This window comes from Grammomys surdaster, unplaced genomic scaffold (genome assembly GCF_004785775.1).
Source record: "Grammomys surdaster isolate TR1022 unplaced genomic scaffold, NIH_TR_1.0 125429, whole genome shotgun sequence".
Classification (NCBI taxonomy): domain Eukaryota; kingdom Metazoa; phylum Chordata; class Mammalia; order Rodentia; family Muridae; genus Grammomys; species Grammomys surdaster.
Window position 1 is genome coordinate 471,035 of NW_021620296.1, and position 27,406 is coordinate 498,440.

Below are 27,406 nucleotides of genomic sequence, written 5' to 3' on the forward strand. Positions count from 1 at the left end.
CATTCCTCCATCTCATTTTATTTTCTTAAAGACAAGGTCATGTAGCCCAGGCTAGCCTAAGGATGACCCTTAATTCCTGATCTCTACCTCTTCAGTGCTGGGATCACAGGTAAATGCCACTTTGCCTGGCTGTGGGGTGTTTTCTTGCTATTGGGGATGTAAGACCACTCTCATGAGAAGCTAACCATGTGTGCGCCCATCCAACTTAGCACATGCTGATGACAGACTCAAACCTTCCAGATGGGGACACCTGCTGTCACAGGTACACACCAGTGACATGAGGATTCATCTAGCACTCCTTCTTCTAAGGCTGGTTGGTGAGTTAGGCCCCGGGCCTGTCCTGACAACATAACCTTCAAGTTGACAAAGGATGAGTAGACTCTACCTGAAATCTAGCTTAGGCTGAGTCTGGACGGCAGATGTCCAGATGTGGAGGATGAGACACACAGCTGGATTCTGAAACCTCCCAGAAAGGACAGTGCTTAGGCAAAAAATGAGACACCCAAGGCAGTGGAGGCTTTTCCCTTGAGTCCTTCGAGCACTGGGTCTTGAATTTGGAACAGCTGCAGTATAGTTCAGTGTGGGAGGTGTGTTTGCTGTGCACAAGGGCTTGGCTCCACCCCCAACAAAAGACAAAACCACAAACAAGTGATGAGATGGAGAGATGGCATGGTGAAGTGCCACCTATGGTCTCAGAGACTTGGAGTTGAACCGTAAGAATTCTTAGGTAAACCAGTGGAGATCTTGAAACTGAGCCAAAAACAAATCAGTCTAGTGCTAGAGTGGCAGCTCACACCTTAACCTTGGGTGAGATCTGGGTAACAGCAGCTACAAGATAAGCCAGGGATAGACAGTTAAATTCTGTCAAATTTAGTCAACCAAAATCTACAAAACCTATCAGAAAAACCTCTCTAATTGTATATGGATTTCAATTTAGTCAAGTCAACTAACCCATGGAAAAGAAGCAGAAAGTGTTCCCTGCCCCACGACCCCTGGAGCTGGCCCAGGCCTTCCTTTATTGGTTTATTCATATTTCACTGTGTGACCCTTACTGGCATGTAACTTGGGGGTGTTCTCCCCCCTCAGCCTTACTAATGCTGGGATGACAGATATGAGCCACCATGTCTAGCTGTTTTCTGCCTTTTAAGACCTTGGGGAGTAAAGGGATACCCGAGTACAGGAGCAAGCCTGTCTAGGGGGTGTGTGGTGAAACTGCAGGGCAGAACACCCTTCACAGACAGTCCAAACCAAACACTGCATCAAGACAGGACCACAGGATAAAGCTACAGCTCAGTTGGCAGAACGCTAGCCTAGTAGCACCAGGTAAAGCCAGCGCAAAGGCACATGCCCGTCACCCCAGTACTATGATGGAGGCAGGAGAGTCAGAGTTAAGGTCATCCATGAACAAGACATGGTCTCAAAAAACAAAAGTTCTGAACACTGTCCCTTACAATCAAAACCCCAAAGCCAAACTCTAAACTTGGAGGCTGAGGTGCAACACAGCAATCTTCAAAACCAAAAACAACAAAAACCAATCAATATCCCGCCAAAACCAAACAGAAAAAGGGGCTGTCGGCCGGGTGGTGGTGGCGCACGCCTTTAATCCCAGCACTTGGGAGGCAGAGGCAGGCGGATTTCTGAGTTCGAGGCCAACCTGGTCTATTGAGTGAGTTCCAGGACAGCCAAGGCTACACAGAGAAACCCTGTCTCGAAAAACCAAAAAAAAAAAAAAAAAAACAGAGGCTGTCGACCAGCTTCCTACCAGGGTGAGTTGAAAAATGGGCTATGCCTCTGCCTCTGGGCTGCAGTCTACAGTAGAGGGGCTGCTGGCAGAGCTGGAGGGTGGGAGATGAAAAGACTAGGGGAGTAGTGGTCCTAAAGGAAGAGACCGGCAAACAGACTTTTCACAGGTCTCAGTTTACAGTTCCTGATTAAAAGGCTGCTAAAACCAGGCAAGGCCACCATGTTTATGAAAGCCAACAAACAAAACCTCTCAGCAGATGACATGCCTTCCTTCACTCACGGTACCACCTGTGGCTTAAGGGGCAACAGCCTCATATAGGGCTACCGTGAGCCTGGCTCTTAGTAACTCTTACACCTTTGTGTGCTAGCCCCTCTGGTATTTCTCCTCAGTCTTTAGCTATTGGACACTGTGGTGACTGTGCTGGCATCACAGAGGTGGAACCTCAACACTGACTATAGAGTTTGTCACAACCCTATCCTTAGTTCTCACATGCCTGAGATATGGACACTAAAAGCACTCTAACATCAGGACAGATGGCAAATCAAGAGATCCTTTGTTTGAATTGCTCTATGTACAAAATGCCCTAGAAGCAAAGAAAAAAAAAAAAAAAGCTTAAATAAATAGGCTGGGCTGTGATGCAGGTATTGAGGGTAGGTCCCTGGGACCCAAAGGGCTGGAGGAAGACAGAGGGGTTGGCACCTGGCCATGGACACATGGCTCAGGGAGGATCTTCATGAAGACCTTGGAGCTTCATCCCTTCAGTCATGGACTCCAAAGCTCTGAGAAGTGGCCTTCATAGTGCCTGGTGACAACTTCCGAGCACCACCTTTGCCACCAAAGAGAGCACCTGCCTAGACACCACAAGTTGGCAGGAACCACTGTGCTCCCTACCCCCCATCACTGTCACCCTCAGGGCAGCTCTCAAGCCAAGAGGAGCTGAGTTGGTCCCATAGCTGTCCTCCATGGGAAAGCCAAACAGCTGCCAGGAAGGAAACTCCCTCATTCAGGTCCAATGGGACTTCTGCCTAGTGCTTAGGCAGGCCAAGAGGCGATGCTGAGTATGAGCGGGGAGCGTCTTCAGGGCGTGCAAGCGAAGTCTCAGCCTCATCAGCTGCACATGCACACCTCTTTCCAAGCTCCTCCCTCGTATGGGGCACCTTGGAGGAGCACTCGGGTTAGGAGGCTGACTTCCAGGTCCTCAGAAGACCCTGAGTGCAGGGACACTGGAAGAACAGCAGGATGAGGAAAGTGAGAGCCACTGCTCTCCCCTCATCTTGCCCTGGGCTGGAGACCCCTTTGTGCAGCTGCACTTAGGTTTGGTTGAGCACTCACATGATGCCCCCACACACATTGTCACCCTGTTCTTCTCAGGTGACACCCAGACACGATTAGGCCATCAGTCCCTTCAACAGATGGCACTGAGTCCTTGAATAGGTGCAATTGGCTGTCACCATCAGAGGCAGATGATGGCTCCAGCACTCTTGGGACTTAGCTCTGGACAGTGGTGAGGGACTGGTGGGTACCCTGGTGATTTTGTTCCCAGAGAGCTCCAGTGCTGGGTCCAAGTTGGGGACACAGGCCTCACAGAAGGCTGGCCAGGCTGGTGTTGGGTCCATTCTGAGCTTGGAACTGCACAGGGGGTGGGCCATCTGTCCACTGTGGGGAGAACACACATGAGTAAACCCCTCCACACCTGAGGAGCCAGAGCCCCTCCCTCACCCGTTATGCCTGCTTCCCACCCTTTATACCGTAATGAGGTTGTGCTCGGGGAGGCTGCAGGCCTCGATGTGGTCCTGCAGCAGCTGCTGTGAGAAGTTCTGGTGCATCTGTGCGGCCTCATGGGCATCCATGGCGTTCCCACATGCCTTGTTTAGGTCTGAGGATGGGGCAGGTATCACTGTCTACTTCATCACCTGGGTGGCCAAACTCATACCAACCCAGGGGAGACAGGGGTTACCCTCTGAGACCCTGAGTCTTGAGACTCAGGAGGATCATCCACAAAGCAGGGACCCAGGCCCACCTGCCAGTTCTTAAAAATCCCCTTGAAAGTTAGGCGTGGTGGCTTGGCAAAGGAATGTAAATTTGTGACTTTAAGACTAGCCTTGTCAGCCGGGCGGTGGTGGCGCACGCCTTTAATCCCAGCACTCGGGAGGCAGAGGCAGGCGGATTTCTGAGTTCGAGGCCAGCCTGGTCTACAGAGTGAGTTCCAGGACAGCCCGGGCTATACAGAGAAACCCTGTCTCGAAAAACCAAAAAAAAAAAAAAAAAAAGACTAGCCTTGTCTACCCAGAATTCCAGGCCAGTTAGACCCTGTTTCCAATAAACAAAACTAGAAATCCCCTGGAGACACACCCCCTGCTGGTACGATGTCAGGGCCCTACAAGCATGCCTGGCAGTCTTGTTCACTCTCACCTCTCAGGAGGGCAGACGACCACAGCTGCACAGACATGTCTGGGATCTTGCTAGCTAGCTGCATGGCAGGTACCACCATGTTGTTACTCTCCTGCCAATCAAAAGCTAAGAATTAACAGTGAGGCCACGGAAGAATCTCTTTGACTCCATTTTCCATTTTACGTTCTGTTGCTCCTGGACAAACTCTTCTATATCCCCAGAGCCTACCTAAAATGGTCCTCTAAAGCACTCTTGTCCACCTTGGAAAAAAACAAACCGAGCGCTCTTGCCCTCTCTGCACACAAGGCAATGAACAGGCCATACATGCCTCTTGCCAGCTAGAGAAAAAGACAGCTCTGGTGCAACAATTAGGAATGATGAAAACTATACATTCCTGCTGGAGTCTCAAGGCTACTGAAGCAGTAGCCCATGCCAAGGGCATGCTTCAGGTGGAGGAATCTGACGGACTGAGTGTGGAAGACCTGCTCCTTTGAACTGGCTTTTGTAGGCTACTGTGGGGATGTGGGGTCTCTAGGCCTGTGACTCCCTCTAAATAGATTGAGATTGTGTGTGTGCTGAGCTTCGGACCTAGATGGCCCGTGTTCTCACGATGAGGCTACAGGAGTCCTGGAGAGCAGTTTTCTGTTTCTGACCTCATTGAGGAACTGGAGGTAGTTCTGAAGTCCAAAACATGTCCTGCTGAACTGCCCTGCCTCCCCAAACTGCAGCAGGCCGGGTCTGGGCACTTTCTGTGACAGAGGCTGAGCGCACTCGATGCTCTTGCAGAACTCAAGCTCAGCTTTTAGGGCCCACATGGCAGCTCACAACTGTCTTCTTCCTGTACTAGGAGTCTGACCCCACTTTTGACCTCTGTGGACACCAGGCACACACATGGTGCATATGTATACATGCAGGCAAAACATTCGCACACATAAAATAAGTAAATGAGAAATGAAAAAATAACAAAAATTTAAAAGCCTCAAACCAGATTCCAGGTTAATGGAAAAACAATCTAACCCAACGCAGCTCAGCTGAGTTAGTCAGACCTTCACCTCCAACAGCCACAACCAAACCAAGCAGAGCCCCTAGCAGACCTCAAACACAGTAGGCAGGAAGAGCTGCTCCCCTCTTCCAGACTCAAGGAGGAGCTGAGTATGGGCTGGCTCTACAGATGTCTGCCTGGATAGAGACTGACCCTCACCTGAGCCAGCCTTCTCCTGGTCTGAGCCAGCCCTCTGCTGGCCACGTGGCGACTCTGCCTGCTGCAGTATTTCTCACCCATAAGGGTCTGGCTCACCAAGCTGTTCTGCTGCTCCACCGCCAGGCTCACTCTGACTGCCCTGACCTCACAGGCCCTGCTGTCTCCCTAGCCAGGCTAACACAGGCAAAAGGAGTATTTTACAGAAAGCCAGAGTGGTAAACAGTGCTAGACAAGCAGACTTCTGGCCCACATCGCTACGCTAAGTGCTCCGGCAGCACACCACACTAGAGTCCCACAGGGTAACCAGTCTTGCCTAATGTACAAGCAGCTGCCCAATCAGCAGGCCACAGCCCTGGGAACACTAAGGCCACTCCCTGCTCTCTACGGCTAAGCTACCCTCAGTAAATTTTATATAATTTGAAGTAAAAAGGTCTTGTAAAGTCACGTGGTTGATGGTGCCACAGACACAGGAGGGTCTGACATTGCTGGTCTCATCTAAGGTTCTGAGACAGTCCCATAGGGCCATGGATTCCCAAGGGACAGCATGCTGAGAAGCCTACAGGAACATGGCAGGAGGCAGCTGTCTCTTAGTTCTGAGGCTTGTGAGCCTGACATATACATGTTGGAAGGGAACCCCAGGACCCCATGCCTTCCACACTCTGGATTCCAGGACAGGAAACGCCATGCTCCACGATGGTGCTCCTTGGATCTCGAGCCTTTGCATCGGCTAGGAAGGAACTCACCCTGTGATTTCCCAGCACATAGAAGATGTGACCCAGAAGGACGAGGGAGCAGGCTGTGAGGCGGTTCAGGTCCTCTGCATTTGACATCTTTAGAGTTTCTCGAAGAAATCGCCTACAAGAGGAGACAGATGCTAACACCTTGCAGGTATCATAAGTCATAGAGAAGCAGAGGTGGTCTGAGGAAGGCGAGGCTATCACACATGGTGCCTAATCCAAACTTACTTGGCTTCATTGTAGCGGCCCTGGAAGAAGGAGAAGAGCCCTCGAACGTAGAAGGCTGCTGCTCGGAGGCAGTGTGAACTGCAGAGAAGCAGAGTCACAGTTGGATACATGAGAAAAGTTTCCCAAAGGCAGCCCCTCCAGCCTGCCTAAAGGGTGATGTGCAAGCAGTATTGAGTATGTGTGGAGGTTTGGGGTCCACAGGAGCATATACCACCCCAGAGCACTGGAGGAGTGGAATGTCTGTGTTGGACATAGGCGGCTCACCTGACCGGAAAGCTGTGGTCCGGGTTTATCCTCTCAAGCAAACTGTACAGCTGGTGGAGAAACATCAGTCAGGACTCCACCTAGAGGAGGCCAGGCCCTGAACATGCTACAGGGGATAGGGCTTCTTCCACCCCACGGGAAAACTATCACAACATGCAGCATGCCTGCCCTGAACAGCCTCAAGATGGGGTGTTCATCTGAGAGAACCATGTAGGAGACAGGGGCAGAGTGGGACACTGGGACACACAGCATCCTTGTGATCCAAGAGTCCTGCCTCAGCTCCCTGACAGCCAGGGTGGCAGAGGTTGGGCTTCCTACTTCTTCTAGCCCAGACCTGGAAAGGTGACCATAGTTTGTGTAGAGATGACGGCAGGTCAGGGCTATAATGAAGGCTGTAGAGGTCAGAGAATATGGGCCACTCTGGAGGGACTCGAGGGTGGAACATCCTAGGGTCAGAGAAGAACCTAACTTTTGTGGCTCTGGCTAGGAAGCCCAGATAAAAGCACTTGGCTTATGAGGACAACCCTGTGAGGATGGCTAAGCTACCCACATATGACTTGCTCCCATCTGATTTGGGGCTGAGGTATGGCTCTGTGGAGAATGCTTGGCAGCAAGCAAAAGCCCCAGGTTGGATGCAAACTCCACAATTGTTTTTGTCCTTTTTTTTTTTTTTTTTGTTTTTTTAATTGAGGTAGTTTCTGTGTAGCCTTCACCATTCTGGAATTTGCTCTGCGGACCAGGCTGGTCTTGAACCCAGAGATCCACCTACCTCTGCCTCCTGAGTGCTTGGATTAAAGGTGTGCGCCACAACCACCCTATGATGTTTTTTGTAAGTACAATGTGGGGTCAATAAAGTTGAGTGGTTAGGATGGGACAGAGGCCACATGGCAGCAGGAGTGCTGTCCCAGTCATAACCCTCACAGAAAAAACATCTGGGCTCTTCTAAGGTCTGTGGGTGCCTAGGACACCTGCAGCCCCTGCACAAGAGATGGAGAAGGATACCGAACATGAAGCATGTCACCTACTACCTCTTGGTGTCTATTTCCTTCCCGTATATACACACTCGCAAGGTTGGTCACGATGAAGGCCCAGAGCTCCTGGTGGTTGGTGAGCTGGAATGAAAGATGGGGCATTTAGGAGGCCAGCCTAGCCACTGTCACCCCCTGCTGGGGCCTGATGTGGACTCAGAGCTAAACAAGGGCTCCTTTCAGATTCAAACTGCTCACTCCAAACCCAAGCACAGAGTGGACCCTGTCGTCAATGACCAACAGTGGATAATGACAAGACTTGGTCTCTACACAGAACGGGCTTGTAGTTCTCTGTTCTTCTGGCTCAGGGTCCAAACAGCTGGGATGACAGGCCTGTAACCACCCTGGCTTGTTTCTGCTTTGCAGTCCAACAGATGTACAGTGAGGCCCTGAAGCACGCTGGGCATGGTCTCCCCACTGAACTTCTGATTATGGAAAGTGAGACGGTCAAGAGAAGGAGTAAAGCTCCAGGAGTGTTAGTGGAGGCTGCTCATCCTAGCACTTGGGAAGGAAGCTGAGGCAAGATAAAAAAAACCAAAAAACCCTTTTTTCAAGACAGTGTTTGTCTCTGAACTATGTATGTAGACCAGGCTAGCTGCAAACTTAGAGAGAGCCACATGTCTCTCCCTCCCAAGTGCTGGGATTTGTTATACCACCACACCTGGCCAGGCACGATCAGAATGTAAGGCCTGTCTGTGCAACTGAGATATCCTGTCTTAAAACACATAGGCGGGGCTGCAGTTTGGCAATACAGTATTTGCCTAGCACGGGTGAAATTTTGGGTTCAATCTCCTTAGAAAAGCCCAGATGTTTGGGAGAGGAAGGAAAGGATGTGAGTCTAAGCAGCCTGGCCTTCTGACTCCAATTCCCTACAGTTGGCCTAGCACACAAAAGCCCAGAGTTTCCTTCCCTGACCTGAGCTGCAGTAGTACTGGAGTTTTGGCTTCGAACAACAGGAGGTGTCTGAGTTTGAGGACAAGGTTTGTGTCTGTCTTAGCTCCTCTCCTCCCATGTATTGTCCAGGAGGACTCCCCTCAGCACATGACTTACGCATTGTGCTGCTGAGCCAAAGCCACATACAGAAGGTAAGACAACCACTAAGAACATGAGGTTCCTGGCATTGCAGTAGGAGGGTCTGGGGTCTAGGGAGACAGGGTGGAGCCAGAGGAGTAGGCAGCCAGTTGAGTCTTCACATAGCATCCAAAGACATGTAATAATCAAAGATGGGAACTCCTATCCCAGTCAGAGGGGTGCTCAAGGCACCTTGCTCATAGACCATAACATGCTCTATAATAACCTCTACTGGGGGCTCCGTGGGGAATATGTTTATAGCCTCCCTTTTCTGCAAGGACACTGAGGTCAAGGTAGGGACATCCTTGCTTGGTCCTGGGCACAGTGGGAATTGAGCTGTCCCTAGAGGCATCTGCACCACTCTGGAAGAAATGGACCAGCTTCTTAGGAACTAGTAGGTCAGTTGTCTAGGTGTGGGTGTCTTATTGGGAACCCCCTCCCTGAGGTAAAACCTGCTCTCTGCCCCTGAGCACCTGTGAGGTAAAACCTGTCCTCTGTCCCTGAGCACCTGTGAGGTAAAACCTGTCCTCTGTCACTGAGCACCTATCACAGGACAGGATAAGGGCACATCCCAGTCACTGTACATCTACATGTGACTCTACCAAACCCCAGAAACCAGCACGACTCCAAGAGCACCACAAACTGACCCATTCTGAGAATGTCCTAGAACTTATTGGGTGTCAAAATGGCTACCCAGTGTCCCTGTACTCCTGATACATATGTCCTTTCCTCATATCTTTCCAGGGTAGCCAAGAACTCTTCACTGTAGCTACCTTCCACCTCAACAGGAACTGTGTCACTGGTGTGGCCACTGTCAGGCTACCTGCAGTAGATATGGGCTCAAAGTCTATAGCTCCTGAAGCAGACCTAAGCTGGTCTCCATCTTTTTTTGTGTGGCAGCCAACCTTACACCATATTGTTACTTGGGAACAGTACTCAGCCTTACCCGAAGGGCTGTGGTAAACTGGGCTTCAGCATTGTCCATGCAGTTCACGGAGACACAATACAGGCCCTGAAAGGACAGGGATCAGGTAGGGCTCAGGTCAGAACCAGGACAGCTAATGTGGTGACCACAGGCAAGCGTAATTTGTACCTGGGCCCTGGGATGAGCGTCAAGCTATTATAAAGGACCCCTCGGCACAAGAGAATGAAGCTCATGCTTGGATGCTACCTGGGTGGGTTATGCGCTAGGACATCCAGATCCTTTCAGGGTGGATCACATCCTTTGCTAGGTATGTGCTGGATCCTGGCAAGAGTGGGGCTCAGTGCCTGGGGCATACTCACCAGCAGTGTGTGCAACTGCGCAGCATGGTTGGAGAAGAGCCTAGGGGACTGCTGGCACAGCTGGCAGACCTGGGAGATCTGAGGAGAGAACCACAGTAAGTGCCTGCCCTGGGACCTGGCACTGGGGTGCAGCCCCAAGGCGGGAAGACATGTTCCCATCTACTTGTCAAACTGGGGTCAAAGTCCTGGCAGGAGGAGCCACCACATGGAAGAGGACGACCCTGATCTCCTTCCTCCTTGCACATGCTGACCTTCGTCCCATCTTCAGGTTATAAAATGCCTCCCCAATGTTCTCAGGAAGGTGTGCATTTTGGTGACATGGATCCCAGTCACATTCCAATGTTTCCTGAGCATACAAGTTTTAGAGAACCAGACTATTGGCTTTACATTGGATGCTACAGCCCAGGCTAGAGCAGTGACAGTGAGGTCACTGTAGCCTCCCCTCTTGATGCCTGAGCCCACACCCAGACCAGCTCCCACATCCCACCTCTGTACTTCCTACCTCCTGTAGTGCAGTGGCCTTGTGGCCTGTGACAAGCCGGCACATGATGATGTGCTCCAGCAGGATCACTTGGAAGGATGACAGGATGGGGCTGCAGTCCAGCACTGGGGACAGGAGGCAGGGGTGAGCACGCAGGCATGGTGCCACCAGGTCCCGCCAACATCAGCCCTGCTGCAGCCTCTCCCCATCCAGATAAGGACACAAGCTTAAGCCAAGGTCACTGTGAAGTATCCCAAAGCTGAGAAGTCCCCAGTGGAGAGGCTCAGGTAAAACAGGAGCTTGAAAGCCAGGCACCAGCCGGGTGGTGGTGGTGCACACCCACCACTTTAAACCCAGCACTTGGGAGGCAGAGGCAGGCGGATTTCTGAGTTCGAGGCCAGCCTGGTCTACAGAGGGAGTTCCAGGACAACCAGGGCTATATACAGAAACCCTGTCTCAAAAAACAAACAAACAAAACAAACAGACAAACAAACAAACAGAACTGGTAAAGAAAGCCAGGCACCAAAAGCCACAGGAAACGCCTGGCTGAGAGCACTGACTGCGCTACACCCAGGTCATCTCTAGAGGCTGCCTGCCACCCCTGCTAAGAGCTCAAGAGCCTGCTGAATGAGTTCTCCAAGCTGTCTCCAACTGTGCGTGCTTGAGTGGGACAAAGCCCAGGCCATGGGGACCTCAGGCAGTTCCTGGCAGCCCTGCATACATCTCCTTGGGCGAGGAAAAAGTTGTCCAACCCAGCTTGAGGAAAAGAAAAGCACAGTTCCACAGGCTGAAAGAGATTTAGAGGAATGCTAAGGCCACACGCATCCTCAGGACGCAAGAAACAGTCAAGTGTGTGGCTGGAATCCTAGAATCTGGAGTATTCATAGCAGGTAGGTGAGGGCTAGGTTCTGACCCTGGCCTCCCTGAACATGGTGGTGTCTCGCCCAGGCAGCACTTACTCTTAAGCTTCTCCAACTGCATGAGTGCCTTGTCTGTGTACTTCTGTGCCTTCTCCAGGTAACCAGCCTGCATCGAATGCATCACTGTGACCTGCAAGGAGAGCAGGTGGTGGTCACAAGGCCCTCTCCCAGCCCAGGCCCAGGGTGGCAGGACTCACCAGGTAGACGAGCACGCACATGTGCTCCTTGGGCAGCCAGTGGAAGAGGTCGGCTGGGTTGCTGGGCAGGATCTCATCGTCGTGGAGCGTGGAGATGGTCTGGATGCACTGCTGCAGCTGTTTCAGGCACGGCTTGACGCTCTTCACCTGTGGCACGCATGCCTCAGCACCATACCCCAGGAGGCCTGGCAAGCTTGCCCAGCTCCTGTATGGGGGCTCTCTCTCCTATTGCAGGAGCTCTTCTCAAGGCTTGGCCTCTCAGAAGCCAGGCTTCAAGGTGGCAAGAAGAGGCCCAGTAGTTGCCTCCCACAAACAGAAACCCTGTTAGCGCTGTGGCTTTTGCCAACCCTCTTGTCTGCCATCTTAGGCCTCTTGGGGATAGCTATGGTTCTCAGCATCCAGGGACAACTAAAAGCTGCCATGTTCTTGAATGCTGTATGAGGAGCTGGGCCTAACGGGAACACAAGGAAGGCCCTTACTAACAACAAGTTCAGTGAGCATGTCTTGGGTCCCACAACACTGGCCTAGTATCTCATAAGGGGTGTACATCCAGTGGGCCCATAGGAACAGGAAAGGCAAAAGGCAGGCCGGGTAGCTCCCATTACTCATAGGCAGAGGTCATCATATAAACACAGGTGTCTGGTCTTCAACACAGCTACACAGCCTTACCAGGGTTCTACTGACCCTTACAAAGCTACCATGAGCTGAGAAAGGGGAGTGTGTAGCATGCTACCTGTTTTGTCTTCATGGTATCCATGAACTTCCTTCAGAGGCCTCCAACCATGTGTGCACTCAATGAATGTGAGGCTACAAATTCTTCCTCAATTGAGGATTATGCCCACCAGGACAAAACTGCTCTGTGAGCACCCTCTACCCTTGGGGCTATGTCATATAGTATGACGGGGCCACCAACTGCACCAGAGCAGGACACCTGCATGTATGTTTGTGTACTCATGAACATGCAACAAGATTATATCATGAGTAAACCCTCCCCACAGACCCCGAGCAACAAGATACCTGCCCAGCATCCAGGTAGTGGGTCACTTGTAGCACCAGGAAGAACACACGTAGTGACTCCTTCTGGATAGGGTTGCCCTGCCAGTTCTCCACAATCTGCCCACACAACGTGAGCAGTGGGTGCACCTCTTGCAGTTTCCGTTCCATCAGCAGCAGCTAGAGGGGGGTAAGGGGGTGCGCATCACTGTTACCAGTCCTACAGCTGAGGACCCCCATCCCCACCCCACAGAGCACAAAGCTCGGTGCAATGAGGTCAGGTGTGGCAGCACTTGCCTTTAATCCCAGTACTTGGGAGGCAGAGGCATGCAGATCTCTGTGAGTTTGAGGCCAGCCTGGTCTACAGAGTGAGTTCCAGAACAGCCAGGGTTACACTGAGACCTTACCTCAAAGAGTCAAACAAAGCTGGATACACCAAAGAAACTAGGGTACAGGTGGCTCCACAGCAGGCTTTCTCAACAGCACATCTACCACCTGAAACCTCAGAGTCCCAAATGAAGGCTGCCATGGCACAACCCCTGCTCTTGAGAATACATTGTGTAGAAAAGGCCCTGCAGGTGGCCTCATGCCAACACCATGGCTGCACACACCCAGCCTTGACTTACCATCCCTTTGCTGAGCAGGAATAATGCCCTGGAAAAGACACAAGATACGAGGTTTGTAAGGCACCAGGATCAATATGGTTGCCCCTCAGGGAGATGTGCTTTATTTATAGGACACTTTAGGGTGCTGCATTTTGTACTGATAAATGTTTACGTTTGGAGGGGGCAGATGCTGGAATTGATCTTAGGGTTTTACACAATCAAGACCATACTCTGCACTGCACTATACTTCCAACTTAACTTTAAACTTTAGCCTGTTCTACACATGGAGTTCTAGGACAGCCAGCACTACCTTTTGTTTATGACTACATGTGTTTGCCTACATGCACAAGTGCATCACCTGCATCCAGGTGCAACCAAGGAGGCCGCAGGGGAGCATCAGATGGTGAGGAACTGGGGTTACAGGAAACTGTGACTCCTGAGGGAGGTTCTGAGAAGTGAATCTCAGTTCAAATGTTTGAGAAGGAAGTGCTCTTAACCACTGACTCACCCTGTCAACTTTGAACTTGGGACCCTCTGTTATCTACCAGGTGTGCCCACTGTACTCCGACTTCAGTAGCTCCTGTTTTACATGATGCAGACACACTTGTGAGCATCACAAAATAGAGTAGAAGATGGCACTCTCAAAGTCACCTTAATGTTCGACACAGCTGAGGCTGGTCTGACAAAGGACAGAGGAAGCAGGGACTGGCTTGGGCTGTCACCACCTCACCTGTGCACTTGCTGTGCCCACCTCACGTCCCTCTCAGGATTAAGGGCACAAATTTATAAACAGGCAGTCAGTGCCCTCCCTTCTCTGTCACCAGGGTCTCTGTGGCCTCTCTCAAACACCACTCCATGGACTTTCCCAAGTAGATCCACATGTACATGCTGAAACTGAGGACAGAAGCTCCCATAGCAGGGGAGGGTGCTCTCTCATGCCAATGCTAGCCCACTGCACACAGGTGGGTGTACACTGAATCATACATCATACTTAGTTGTTAAGGAGGCACCTGTGCAATAAAGCCTGTGGCTGGACAAATCCTATCAATGCTTGCTTGCTTTGTTTGTTTGTTTGTTTTTTTCTTTCTCTGTGTAGTCCTGGCTGTCCTGGAACTCACTCTGTAGACCAGGCTGGCCTCGAACACAGAAATCCGCCTGCCTCTGCCTCCCAAGTGCTGGGATTAAAGGTGTGTGCCACCACTGCCCGGCCTATCAATACTTTCTATTTCAAGAGATTTGGAAGTGTGTAGAAGTGCAAAACTGTCACCCCCATCTTTTAGGAGGCTGAGGCAAGAGGATTAAAGCTAGGAACTGGGGTCATCCTGGCTATAGGAGTGCCAGCCTGTCTAAAAATACCAGAGAGAGAAACTCCCAGTTCCAGCTCTACCAATGAGACACTGCCCTTGTCTTCCTAGCCAGTGTTCACATGACATGAACTGATGGTCACTTGCTAGGATTGACTCTGCATGGGTCACTACACCAGAGGCCACCATCACAGACTAAGGTGCTATGTTTAGGGTCAGTAGCAGGACAGCTAAGCTCTTTCCTAGTTAGAGAGCAGGAGGAAAGGGGTGGGCAAAGCCTACCTTGTATATTCAGATCCCACCACTCGGGCATACTCAGCCCCCACGCCCAGGAGGTCACAGGCGGATACCAGGTCCTTCTCCAGTGTGTGCAGTTGCTGAAGAGGATAAAAAGCAATGACCCTGGCTGCTAATGCCAGTCCTTAGAACTTGCCTCAGTTTGTCTATGTCTCCTATATCAGCATAATTATTGCAGTGCTGGCTTGGAGTTCAAGCAGCAAGGGAGCCAACAGCACTAACTGCTCTGGGTATAAACTAAGCCATGCCTTGTCACTTCTGCTTACTGTTACACAGAGGCAGCAGTCTGAGGTCTGGGGCAGGCCCAGTGCATACCAGGTAACTACTAGAAAGGGCTCCCTCAGAGCAATAGTCTTAAGGATGCTTCAAACCCAGAAACCTGGAAAACTGAAAGCGATCACATCTGATTTTGGTCCCTAGAAGGGACCCTTCCATGTAGACACTCCCTTGCACACAGAGTGTCATCAGCTCGGAAAGCTGGGGAGGGCAGGAAGCTGCCCAGTCCACTTCCTCAGCTGCACATGGGAGGCCGCAAGGAGACAATGTGAGCACAAGAGCACAGGGAAAGGCTTGGGGGAAAGGCCCTGAAGTTCAGCATCTATGGCTATGTGAGCGATAGGGCGCGTCACAGGAGACAGGGGACATGACAGATGGCCAGGTCAAGGACAGGTAAATGTCAGCCAAGAGTTATATAGGTGCCCCCAGAAAGAGGTGCAGATAGGACGTAGGAAAGAAGAAGTGACTGACAGTGGAATGACCGGCCCCTCTATGGCAGCCTGGAGGCCCTCAAGGAGAGCCTGGTACTTGAGTTCATGTCTCAAGGTCTCGCTCACTCCTGGACTCACAGCAAGCTGGAAGAGCAGGCGGCAGTGCCAGTATGGCGTCTGCTGAGAGATCTGGATGGCTTTCCGCAGCAGTGGCTTCGCTGCATCCACGGAGTTCTGAAAGGAAATGGTTTCAAGTTCGAGTAGGATGAAAAGTTGGCAATCAAACTGAACCCCTGATGCAGCTGCCACAGTGCCAGCAGGCTGAGCCCCTTCTTGTTCACTTTCCAGAGTGAGATAGGGAATGCTATTACAGTGTACTTGCTGCTCACATGGCTTCTGAAATTTCTTCTTGCTAGGTGTGGTGGCATACCTGTCTTATCAATGTTTGAGAGTCTGAGGCAGGACAGCCTATGAGTTTAAGGCCAGCCTAAGGTACACGGTGGCACTGTTTTTTGTTTGTTTGTTTCAAGACAGGGTTTCTCTGTATAGTCCTGGCTGTCCTGGAACTCACTCTGTAGACCAGGCTAGCCTCGAACTCAGAAATTTGCCTGCCTCTGCCTCCCAAGTGCTGGGATTAAAGGCGTGCGCCACCACCGCCCAGCGGCACTGTTTTTTTTTTTTTTTTTAAATATATATATTTTTTAAAATATAGAATAACAAAAACCAGGTGTAATGATACATGTCTTTTATTCAGCTATCAGGAGGCAGAGGCAGACAGATGTCTGTGAGTTTGAGGCCAGCCTGATGTACATAGCCAGGTCTAGGCTAAGGTTACGTACTGGGACCCCCTTTCAAAACAACAACCCCAAAGCCTCCCCTACAAAGCCAACAACAAAACAATACACACATACTTGAGGGACACTGGAGACGGGTCTATGGTTAAGAGTACTTGCTGCTCTTAAGAGAGGGCCTGGGTTCAGTTCCTAGCACCCACATGGCAGCTCACAGCCTCTGTCACTCCAGCACCATGGAATCTCATGCCCTCTATTGAACTCTGTGGACAACTGGCAAGGATATAGCATACTTACACACACAAAACACTTATATCCATAGAATAAAAATAAATAATACAAACTTGAAGTGCTGAAGTACAGTTTGGTGCTAGAGAGTGTCTACTTAGCACACATACGTACCTGGCACTACCCTAGGACCATAAAGAAGACTCAAGGAAAAGCTACACCTTAAAGACTATTGGACAGTGGCGCTGAGTCACTTCTATCACAGTAGGTAGTACACTTCAGGAGGGGACGGGACAGGACAGAGCTCAGTGGCATTATCTGTTTAGCCAAGTGAGGCCCTGGCTTCTATCCCCAGTCCTGAATGAACAAACGCAGAAACAAGTGTGAGTAAGCCATGTACAAGCTCCGTACACGGATCTCTGAGGACTGAACACAATGTGAACTTCTACCCAGCTGGGACCATGATCACCTGCTAGGCCTGAGAAACAGGGAGACCCTGCTTTCAGAACCAGCAGCATGTCCTCACCTCTTGACAATACAGCTCTGACAACAGGCTCGCCGCCTCAAATTTAACATCTTCAAACTGTGGGATCTGGAGAAGTTCAGTTAAGGAAGTACAATGCAAAGATATCTCTTTAAAAGGGGCCACAGCTCCAAGTGAATCCTCCCCCTCCATGCTGCAGGGTAGGCAGAGGAGGCCGATTTGGGGCAGAAAGGGGCAGGATGAGGACCTTGCTGCTCAGAGAGAGTGGTGGCTGGCTTCCAGGGCAGCTAGGGTACATGGTATGCCAGGGAAAGGGACGTTTCCAGGTTTTACCATGGGCTTTTCATTCACGTAGAACATTCCCTCAAGGACACAGTATAGGATGTGGGGGTTCGGCTCAGTGGCAGAACATTTGATTAGCATGCCCCAGGTGCTGGATTCCACCCCTAGTGTGAGCACCCCTCAAAATACATATACAAGAAAAGGATACTTGCTGTGATATCAACCACTGAAAGAGAAAGAAAAAGGATTAATTTTAGGGGGAGAAGTCAAGAAAGGGTTTCTCTGTGCAGCTCTGGTTGTCCTGGAATATACTCTATAGACCAGGATTGCCTCAAACTCACAGAGATATGCCTGCTTCTGCCTCCTGAGTACTGGGATTAAAGGCATGAGCCACCACACCTATCTAGGATTAATTCTGAGACAAATGCTTGGTGCCTGGTTATACTGGACTTATACTAGCACTGGCATAGCATGCCCACCACCAAAGGCATATGGGGAGAGACAGCATTGCTTCCCCTGCAATCTGTTTCTGGAATAGAAACTACATGGCACTTGGGGGGTACCCAATTAAGGGGGGGACCTCTCTTCCTAACATCAGACAAGGAGCTAGGACTCCCATCTGCTAAAAGGAGGAAATCCCAGGGTTATCTTGGCTATACTCTACACTTCAGCAGGGCTGATAATGTCTGGCAGAAAGACTGGACATTCAGCAAAGCTTTTCCTGAGGAGTGGGTTACCTCAGAAGTGCCTGAGGAAGTAGCATGTCAAAGAGGCTTAAAGTGGGCAGAGCTAGCTTCAGAGGGGGAGTGCTAGTGTGGTCACAGCTGGCCAACCTGTGGGATGTACACCAAGAGATTTATGAGACTGTCTCCAAACAAAACACGAACACAGACCTGGAGAGATGATTCAGTAGTTGTGTCTACTGTTCTTGCAAAGGACCCATATTTGTTTCCCAGTACCCGCCATGTTGGGGTAAATCCTAACCATTTATAACTCCAGCTTCTCAATGCCTTTAGACTCCCAACACCTGCATCCAATTGTACGCACACAGAGAAGCACACACATAATTAAAAATAACTAGCTGGGCGTGGTGGTGCACATCTTTAATCCTAGCACTGGGGAGGCAGAGGCTGGTGAATCCTTGAGCTTGAGGCCAGACTGGTTTACATAGCTAGCTTAGGCTAAAAAGTGAAACCCTGTCTCAAAAGGAAGGAAGGATTGATTGATTGATTGATTGATTGATTGATTGATTGATTCAGAGGGTCAGCTTTGACTTAGGGAACCACTGTGGACAAGCTACATGTTTCAAGACAACTCCTTGGTAGTGTGCCATGCAATGTTCAGTGATTTGGATCTTCAAGCACACACGTAACACTGACTTGACAACCAAGGATTCAGCACACAGTTTCCAAAGACTTGAGCTCTGAGGGGAGTCCTGACAGGTGTGGAGAGGTAGACTGAGCCCTCACCCACCCCACTGTGTCAAAGTGCCACACAGGATGAGGCACTTGATGCTGAGCTTTGAAGGCTAGAGCAGCATGTAACTCTTCAGGAAAGGCAAAGCAGGAGGTGCTCCAAACACAGAAGAGCTGGCAAGAAAAGAACCAAGACCTGGGAACTACCTGGGGCAGCAAGGCTGGTGGCTTAGTGCCACTCATAGCAGTGGTGGCTGGGAGTCCACTCCTGGGTGTGGAACCTGATCCAGTGGGGAAGAATCAAAGTTCCTGGCCAGATTGTTTTTTAAAAAACAATTTTCTAACATTTATTTATTTGCCTATTTATTTACAGGATTTATTTACATGTATGCTGATGCATTCAGTAGGCTACGGTGTGCATGCAGGTGGAGGTCAGAGGGCACCTTGTGGGAGTCAGTTCTTTCTTTCTACCACATTGGTCCTGGGTACTGAGGTCAGGTTATCATGTTTGACAGCTAGCACCTTTACCTGCTTAACCATCTTGCCAGCCCTACAACATGATTTTAGGATTGGCTTAGGACAAGTTATTTGTCATCCAGCACTTGAGAAGTGGAGACCGAAAATTGGAAGTCCAAGGCCAATCTCCATTACATAAAAGACTGGGGATGTGACTCAGTTGGTAGCATGGCTGCTTAGCATGTATAAGACCCCGGGTTTCATCCCCTGTACCTCACGCATGCCTGTAACACCAGTACTCAGAAGGAGCCAAAATTCAAGGTCATTCTCAGCTACATAGTGAGTTTAAGGAAACTAGCCTAGATTGCACAAGATCTTCCTTCTCTCAACAGACAGCTGTCTTAGAGCAGAGACCAGCAAAGAGAGAAAGAAGAGGCTCTAGTATGACCAGAAACATCTAGGTTGCCTCTTGGACCAGCAAGAAAGACAAAGGGAGTCACAACGAGAAGCAGGGAGCTGTTGGCCAGGAGGGAGCACTGTGGGCCAGTAAAAGGCAGAAGGCAGGAGGAGCAGCAGCCTCTGCTGGTCAGCTGGAGGCCTCCTCAGAGCATCAGTAGCTTTCCAGGACCACAGACTCACTGTGTTCTTTCAAATAGGCAGCTGAGGGATGAATCCAGAAATCACAGCCAGCTGCCAGGGAATGGGGACCCACTACTCAAAAATCTTCCCTGTCTAGGCCATCATCTTACAGAAAGGCCTCTGTCATTTCCAGTTAGGTTTCCTTGTGGCTGCCATCTGCCTTTTTAGTCAGACCTTTGTTTCTGAGCCAAAGGTCTGCTGATGTGTGGATATCCTCTCCTGTGCCCTTCTCTCTGGACATCTTTCCAGAATCTTCCACCACCCTATGGGCCTCCACAGTCTCTTCAGATCTCCCACTCCCCTCTTGGAACTCCATCATCCTCTCATACCTCCTTCCATCACCTTCTATGTGGAGTTATCCTCAGGCATTGGTGAACTGACAGGGACACATTCTAAGAAATATGTTGCTAGATGAATTCACAGTAACGCAAACAACAGCATGCACTTTTACAAATTAAGTCGGCCACATTACTGGGTGACATGATCTCGCAGGAAGTTTGCCACTGACAAAATGTCTTTTTTTTTGGGGGGGGGGTTGGTTTTTCGAGACAAGGTTTCTCTGTGTAGCTCTGGCTGTCCTGGAACTCACTCTGTAGTCCAGGCTAGCCTCGAACTCTTGAACTCAGAAATCCGCCTGCCTCTGCCTCCCAAGTGCTGGGATTAAATGCGTGCGCCACCACCACCCGGCGCCAAAATGTCTTTATACAACCCATGTGTAGCTTCTGTCAAGGCTGTGTCTCCAGAGGCTGCTTTAGGGTGACACTCCACAGGTACCTGGGAAACATTTGTCTCATGAACAACAACTGCGCCCACTCACGTACACTCCCTGAAAAGATTGACCTCAGGGCTAAGCCTGGACATCTCTATTTGCAGAGGGCTCTGGAGCTATTTCTTCCTCCTGAGGTAGGGTCTCTCTACATAGCCCAAGTTGGCCCTGAACTCCTGCCCCTCATTCCTTCACCTGCAAAGTGTTGAGGTAACATGTGATAAAACCCAGGACTTCTTGAATGCTAGGCAGGCACTCTACTCAGTGAACTACATCTTCATCCCAATTTCTCCTTAAAGTTCTTTAGACAGGATCTCATGCATTTGTCCTCAAACTATGGAGCTGAGGATAGCCTTGAACTCCTAATTCTTCTGCAGGCCCACAATACTATGTCCAGCTACATATATTTATTTTTATGTGCTAGTGTTTTGTTTGCATGTATGTCTGTGTACCAGGTAAATGTAGAAGCCAAAAGAGGGACTCAAATCGCCTAGAACTAGAGTTATATAGATAGCACCATTGGATGCTGGGAATTGAACCTGTGTCCTCTGGAAGAACACCAAGTATTCTTCTTAACCTCTGAGCCATTTCTCCAGCCTTGTCCAGCTACATTTTAAATCCCACGGGCATGAGAAGAATGTGGGGAGTTTTGAGTAGTTTACCAGTTGTACTACAGCAGTGAGTTCATAAGAAAATGTATGTGAAACAAAACTTGGCAAAATGTACTCTAAAAAACGGTGATCACAGTATGACATTTACATCTCCATGAATCTATGTCTAAACTTCTGCAAGGCTAGCAAGATGACTCAGTAAAGGCACATGTTGCCAAGCCTAAACACTAGACTTTGACAACTGGAAGCTACGAGGTGGAAAGAGATAACCAACTCTCATAAGCTGTTCTCTGACCTCTATACTCATGTACAGAAGTAGTGTATTGCTGACTTCTGGGCTGGGAATATAGCTCACACAGTAGAGTGCTTGCCTACACAGCTCTGCACTCCATCCTCAGCACAAACCTAAAACCCATGCATATACCTGTAGCCTCAGCACTGAGAGGCTGAAAAATACGAATTCCAAGGCCACACCTACAGAAGTCATTTTGAAGCCAGCCTGAGATGAATAATGAGATGCCTGACTCAAGAAACAAACAAAAGTAAGAAATACACAATGTTTCCTAACTCAGCTGTGAGCTGTTATACTTTATAAGACTCAAGAATTGTATCTCTTCCTCATGATGGTTTTTTTTTTAAAGTACTCAAAATAAGAACTCTCTAGTTCACAAGGTACATGGTGGTTGTCAGCTCTCCAGAAGCCAGTGGGGTTGCCTTAAAGTTTCCTTTCCGTTTTGTTGTTTTGTGAGGTGGGGTGCAGTGTCAGGTACTACCTGTTATTTATGTTTACTTGGGTTTTTGTTGTTGTCACTGTCTTTACTTTTTCCCTTTGAGATAGGGACTTACTATATAGCAATGGCTAGCCTAGAGCTGGTTTCAGAACCAGGCTTCCTCTAAGTCTCAGATCCACCTGCTTCTGTCCCTAGGATATTAAAAATATGTGTCACCATCTAGCTTTTGCTTTTTAAACAAATATATGTGTGTGTGCATGTTTACATATATATACGCACACACACATATATATGTGTATATATGATCCAATCTTTGTTTGGTGTGAGCAGGTGTGTATGCATACACAGAGGAATGTGGAAGTCAGAGGAGAATGTCAAGCGTCATGTTCTGTATGTTTATCTCCCTTATTCCCTGAGAGGACGTAAGCTAGCAGCCAGCAAGGCTTACTGTCTCTGGTCCTCAGCAGCCACCACACTGGGGTTCCCAATGGGGTCATGTGTAAGCACATGGCCATGCCAGATCTTCCCACAGACACTGTACTCCGACCCTCATTCTTCAACAACAGTTCTCACCCAGTGAACACTTGTCCAGTCTCGTGCTTTTTTCATTTCTGAGACAAGGCCACGCTGGCCTTGGACTAATAGCACTTTTTTTTTCTGCCTCAGCCTTCAAAGTGCAGGGATTATTGGTTGAGTCAGCACATTTCAGGCAACATCGAGTGGGCAAGAGGAAGTCAAGAGAAGGGTAGGCAAAATGGCTTAGTGGGTAAAAGTGATTACCACCAAGCCTGAGCAATTGAGAGAACAGATTCCTACAAGTTGTCTTCTGACCTATACACATGCTCTTTCTATACACACTCACACACTAAACAAATGTTAAAGAAGGAAGTCAGGAGGTCTTTATCTCATCCTTTTACTGAGGATGGTGCTTAACATAGGGCCGGCACATAAGCACCAAGAACACAACAGTATTTTGCAGGCAGGATACAGTAGAGGAGGCAAGCACAGGATGAGTCAGAATGAAAGGCCATGCTAACTTTAGTTCCTGAAGTCAGAGATGATGGAGAGTGTGAGAGAGAGGAGAAGCACAGGTTATAGCTCATGGAGCTGCTTTGCATGGCGGCCACAGCCTGGACATGGATTTCTATTCCAGTTCTATCCAGCGTAGAATGGGACATGGTCAAAATTATGGAGAAAAAGAGTCGCTGAAGCCGAGCCAAAGGCATCAGGCTTAGAGGGAGCCTTGATAGGAAAAGGGACAAGTAAAGCAAACTCGCAGACTAACCCGAGAAGGAGCAGTGCCTGACCAGAGGAGAGAAAGCTGCTTTCTAGGTCAAGTGAACAAAGCCATCATCACAGAGCAGCTGAGGCAGGTGCAGCTAGCTATCACTTGCAGTCCATTATAGAGGCCTAAGAAGATCACTCAAATCCGTGAGACCAGCCTGGCCAACTCTATCTTCATGACAAAACATGGGAACATGGTCTCTATCTCAGAATACCTTGTTGCTCTAAACTTACCCTATCTTGTGGAAGAGTTGCTATACTATATGCTGTGTTGCTAAGGTGGTGTGAGTCACACAGGGACTATAACTAGACATCAGGTACCTATTTCAATCCTGTTGAATACAGCACTGAAGTACTGTACCTGAGACCTAAGACATCTGTTATTGGGATATGCAATAAAGGGCTAGCAGGTAGGGGCAAAGGAAGGAGGGAATAGAATGTATAATTTGTTTTTAAAAAAGATTTATTTAGCCGGGCGGTGGTGGCGCACGCCTTTAATTCCAGCACTTGGGAGGCAGAGGCAGGCGGATTTCTGAGTTCGAGGCCAGTCTGGTCTACAGAGTGAGTTCCAGGACAGCCAGGGCTACACAGAGAAACCCTGTCTCGAAAAACCAAAATAAATGAATAAATAAATAAATAAATAAAAATTCACCGTCCTGGAACTCACTTTGTAGACCAGGCTGGCCTTGAACTCACAGAGATCTGCCCGCCTCTGCCTCCTGAGTCCTGGGATCAAAGGCATACAGCACCACATCCCACCCCAGCACTTTCTAAAAGAACCCAATTATGCTTTCAGGTTTGTTTTGTTTTAAAGAAAACGGCGTCTTATTGTGTGGCTCAAGCTAGCCCCGAATCTGGAATTCCTGGTCTCTCTGAATCCCCATTTCAAGGTATATGGGGCTACAGGTTTGTGTGTAGATTCATGCTATGATTCTTTACTGAGGAGCTCCAAGAGAGGAGAGAGTAAAAGCTCATAGCTGTGCTTTTGAGAAAAGTGCAACTAAGAACAAATGAAGGGGCTAGGAATTCAGCTTTGCATCAGATAGTGGCTTATGTACAAAGTCCTAGGGTCACTCCAAGGACAACAGTGTCATTTTAAATAAAACTCAGGGGAACTGAATGGAGGAGCAGCTGTGATTAACAGAGTTTTGGTACTGAGCTGGGGTGACTTATGGAGGGCACAATGTGGTTCTGTAGGAGATCTTTCAGGAGTCAGCTTTCCGTTACAGCAAGGGAAAGCACTTCACAAGGGTAAGGGTTTTAATTACTGGTCTCAAAGCCAAGTGCTAAAAGAGAGCAACTGCAGGCATGATTGCACAGGGCTGGGTGGATGAAATATGAGGACACATCGACACCCAAGGAAACAAGGAAGAAAGGAAGATGGTGGGATTAACTGCCCTGAATAAGAAAGAAAAGAACATTTCAGAACCAGCCAGGCCCTGGCAGCCTCTGGTTTCCACCTACACTGAAGCCTGACGCTTGGCAGGGCCCACCTCACTCACCACTGCCGTGGATGTGCCAACCCACTGCTGGCCCCCGGCACTGCGGTGGATGATCCGACCCACTGCTAGCCCAGGGCACTCCTTGTTATTGACCTGAAACCTTGAATGGGCATACTAGCTCACACCATTCAAATGTCATTCACACAAATAAGAGACTCCCTCATGCCTATATCCCTCCTCTTGTCCAGTGTCCACAGCTCTTATACTAATAGCCTTACTGACTGCTAGTCTCACTAAAGAAAAAGCTACCATTGGCAGGACTTTTCAGTCAGCTCATACCCAGACAGTCCCAACAGGCTTGACACTTGGTGGGAGGGGAACAGACATCTCCTTGATGAATGAATAAGAGCAAACAACAGCAGCAAAAAGCACTAACACAATAATGGCATCTTGTGCTAGGACGAAAACTGGTGACTGTGAAACTGAGGGGACTAGAGAAATAGCTTGGCGTTAAGAACACACACTACTCTGTATAGGACCCAAGTTTGGTTCCCAGCAACACCATCAGGCAGCTCACATTTAACTCTTAACTCCAGCTCCAGGGGACTTAAGAACTTTTTGACCTCGGTGGGCACAACATTTGTGTGCCTATATCCACACATATAATTAAAAATAACTAAATCTTTGTTTTCTAAAACCCACAAAAACCTGGATAAGCCCAGGTTTCACTTTTTTTTTTTTTTTTTTTTGAGACAGGGTTTCTCGATGTAGCTCTGGATGTCCTGGATTTCCTTCTGTGGACCAGGATGGCTTCAAACTCAGAGAGCTGCCTACCTCCGCTACTGCCCAGCTCAGGTTTCACCTCACTTTTTTTTTTTTTTTAATGTGAGTTCACTGTAAACTGACTTCAGACACACCAGAAGAGGGCATTGGATCCCATTACAGATAGTTGTGAGCCACCATGTGGTTGCTAGGATTTGAACTCAGGACCTCTGGAAGAACATTCAGTGCTCATAACTGCTGAGCCTTCGCTCCAGCCCCACCATCATTTCTGTTTGAGACAGGGTCTTCTTTGTAGCCCCTGGCTCTTTGGCAACATTCACAGATCTACCTGCCTGTCTCCTGAGTGCCAAGATTAAAGGCATCTACCACCACACCCAGCTCCTCGTTTTATTATAATCTTTAAAAACAAATCTTATTCTTTGTGTGTATGATGTGTATGAGTGCAGGCCAATGCGAAGATCAGAAGGCAAGTTTTGAGAGAGTTCACCTTCCACTCAAACTCAAGCTATCAGTCTTGTGCTGCAAAAGCCTTTACCCACAGAGTCATCTAACCAGACCTACTTTCTTTGAGATAGTCTTTCTATGTAGCAGAGGCTAGCCTCTTGCCTCTACCTTGAGTATGCACATCACAGGTATGTGCAGCTATGGCTGTGATCCCAGGGTTGGGTGGCCAGGAAGGATGACTGCTGGAAATTCAGGCCAATTCTGTGCTACATAGTAAGACCTCGATGATTCCCACCCACCCACCCCAAAACAAAACCAAAAACCTCACAATGTGGTCTTTGCTAAATCACTTCACCTAGCTAAGCCTATATGGTTTCACTCTTGAAATATGGAAGTTAGTTGGTTCAGTGAGGATTAGAAGTTCTAACTGCAGTCTGGATGACAAGGATTTTCATCCCCTCCTGAAGGCAATTTACTTAAGACTGTCTATGGTTCAGTACATTAAACATCTGAGTTGTCTCAAGGACCTTCTTCAGTCAAAACAAAGATAGGGAAATGGGAAAAAAAAAAAAAAAAGGAGGCAGAGGTGTGAAAGAGACACAGTTGCCATGAGAAGAAACAAGTCTTACAGCCACTAAGTTTACTGAGAAGCCGAATGACAGCTACCTCTTCAAATTCTGTGAAGCACCAAGACGTCACAAATCAAGTTGGAGGTGGAGTGGGGACTCCTTCAAAGATGGACCGGTTCACGGTGGGAGAAGCCACCACTAGTGAGACCGACCTCCAGACCGACCTCCAGACCGACCCCCGAGCTGCAACCGACTCTAGAAGCTACATTCTTCACTTCACGTCCTCATAGGGCAACAATGTTCAACCAGAAGCTCAAGGCCTCACCTCCCCCAATAGCCATGCCTCAGGAACGGGGACTCGAGACCTAGACACCTGAATGTCAGAATCTGTGGTCCAGCCACTAGGAATGGCATTTCAGACTTCCTAGGACCTTACTGTTACATCTCAGGGAGCTTGGGTCTCTCCCTGTTATCTGCAGTCCCATTAGGTAGGCGGTTCTAGGCTGACGCTCTGGGTACTGTCCCCATGGCCACCCGACTATGGGGGTCCTCGATACGAGAACCAAGTTATTGCTAAGGGACAACTCTCCCAGTTCCCGGGTGAGAGGGCGTGGCGGAGCCGTGTCTGTCACCACGGGTGAAGGCGAGGCCTTCGGAAGTCCCAAGCCGATGAGGCGAAGAGGATCGAGTCCCCAGTACCCGCCCGCCTGGCCCGCACACTAACCGCCTTCTCCAAGTGGCTGCGCGCTTGCTCGCTGTTCTTCGTGTGGTGGTAAAGCACGGAGCCGAGCTGCAGGTGCGTACGGGCCTCGATCCGCTGAGGCGGCTTGAAGGGGAACACGGCCTGCAGGCAATGAACGCACAAGCGGATCTTGGGCGGGCTAGATGTTCGGAAGTGCTCGGCGAAACCCAGGAGAGCTAGATACCACGACTCGGCTGCCTCGGCCTGCGCGGCCTGCGCTGCGGCCGCCTGAGCCGCGGCCGCCGCCTGCGCCGCAGCCGCCGCCTGTGCCGCCATCTTGGCCTGCA

General features: G+C 49.5%; 1 protein-coding gene across 3 annotated transcripts; it reads right to left on the reverse strand.

The window, feature by feature from the left end:
• Positions 1-1,751: 1,751 nt before the first annotated feature.
• Mau2 (MAU2 sister chromatid cohesion factor) lies at positions 1,752-27,395 on the reverse strand. Of its 3 annotated transcripts, none has more exons than XM_028786081.1 (19): positions 27,102-27,395; positions 17,446-17,463; positions 16,998-17,063; positions 15,591-15,686; positions 14,731-14,825; positions 13,166-13,193; positions 12,564-12,719; positions 11,547-11,693; positions 11,389-11,479; positions 10,451-10,554; positions 9,949-10,026; positions 9,611-9,676; positions 7,594-7,677; positions 6,566-6,615; positions 6,302-6,379; positions 6,080-6,191; positions 4,157-4,247; positions 3,493-3,620; positions 1,752-3,400 (listed from the first exon to the last, which is right to left on the reverse strand). In XM_028786081.1, the coding sequence occupies exons 1-19, from the start codon at positions 27,393-27,395 to the stop codon at positions 3,326-3,328; spliced, it is 1,857 nt and encodes a 618-aa protein (XP_028641914.1). In that variant the 3' UTR covers positions 1,752-3,325. The 3 variants fall into 3 exon arrangements, with proteins under 3 accessions (XP_028641914.1, XP_028641915.1, XP_028641913.1); XM_028786082.1 differs by having other exon boundaries at positions 1,752-3,393; positions 7,591-7,677; XM_028786080.1 differs by having other exon boundaries at positions 7,591-7,677.
• Positions 27,396-27,406: the final 11 nt, after the last annotated feature.

Excerpts from the sequence above, each read along its gene's own strand:
- Mau2 (XM_028786082.1), bottom strand. The coding sequence starts at position 27,395 with ATGGCGGCACAGGCGGCGGCTGCGGCGCAGGCGGCGGCCGCGGCTCAG. Across the intron at positions 6,616-7,590 it reads GAAATAGACACCAAGAGGTA|CTGTACAGTTTGCTTGAGAG; the intron begins GTAGGTGACATG and ends TTTCTCCACCAG. Across the intron at positions 6,380-6,565 it reads GACCACAGCTTTCCGGTCAG|TTCACACTGCCTCCGAGCAG; the intron begins GTGAGCCGCCTA and ends GCTTCTCTGCAG.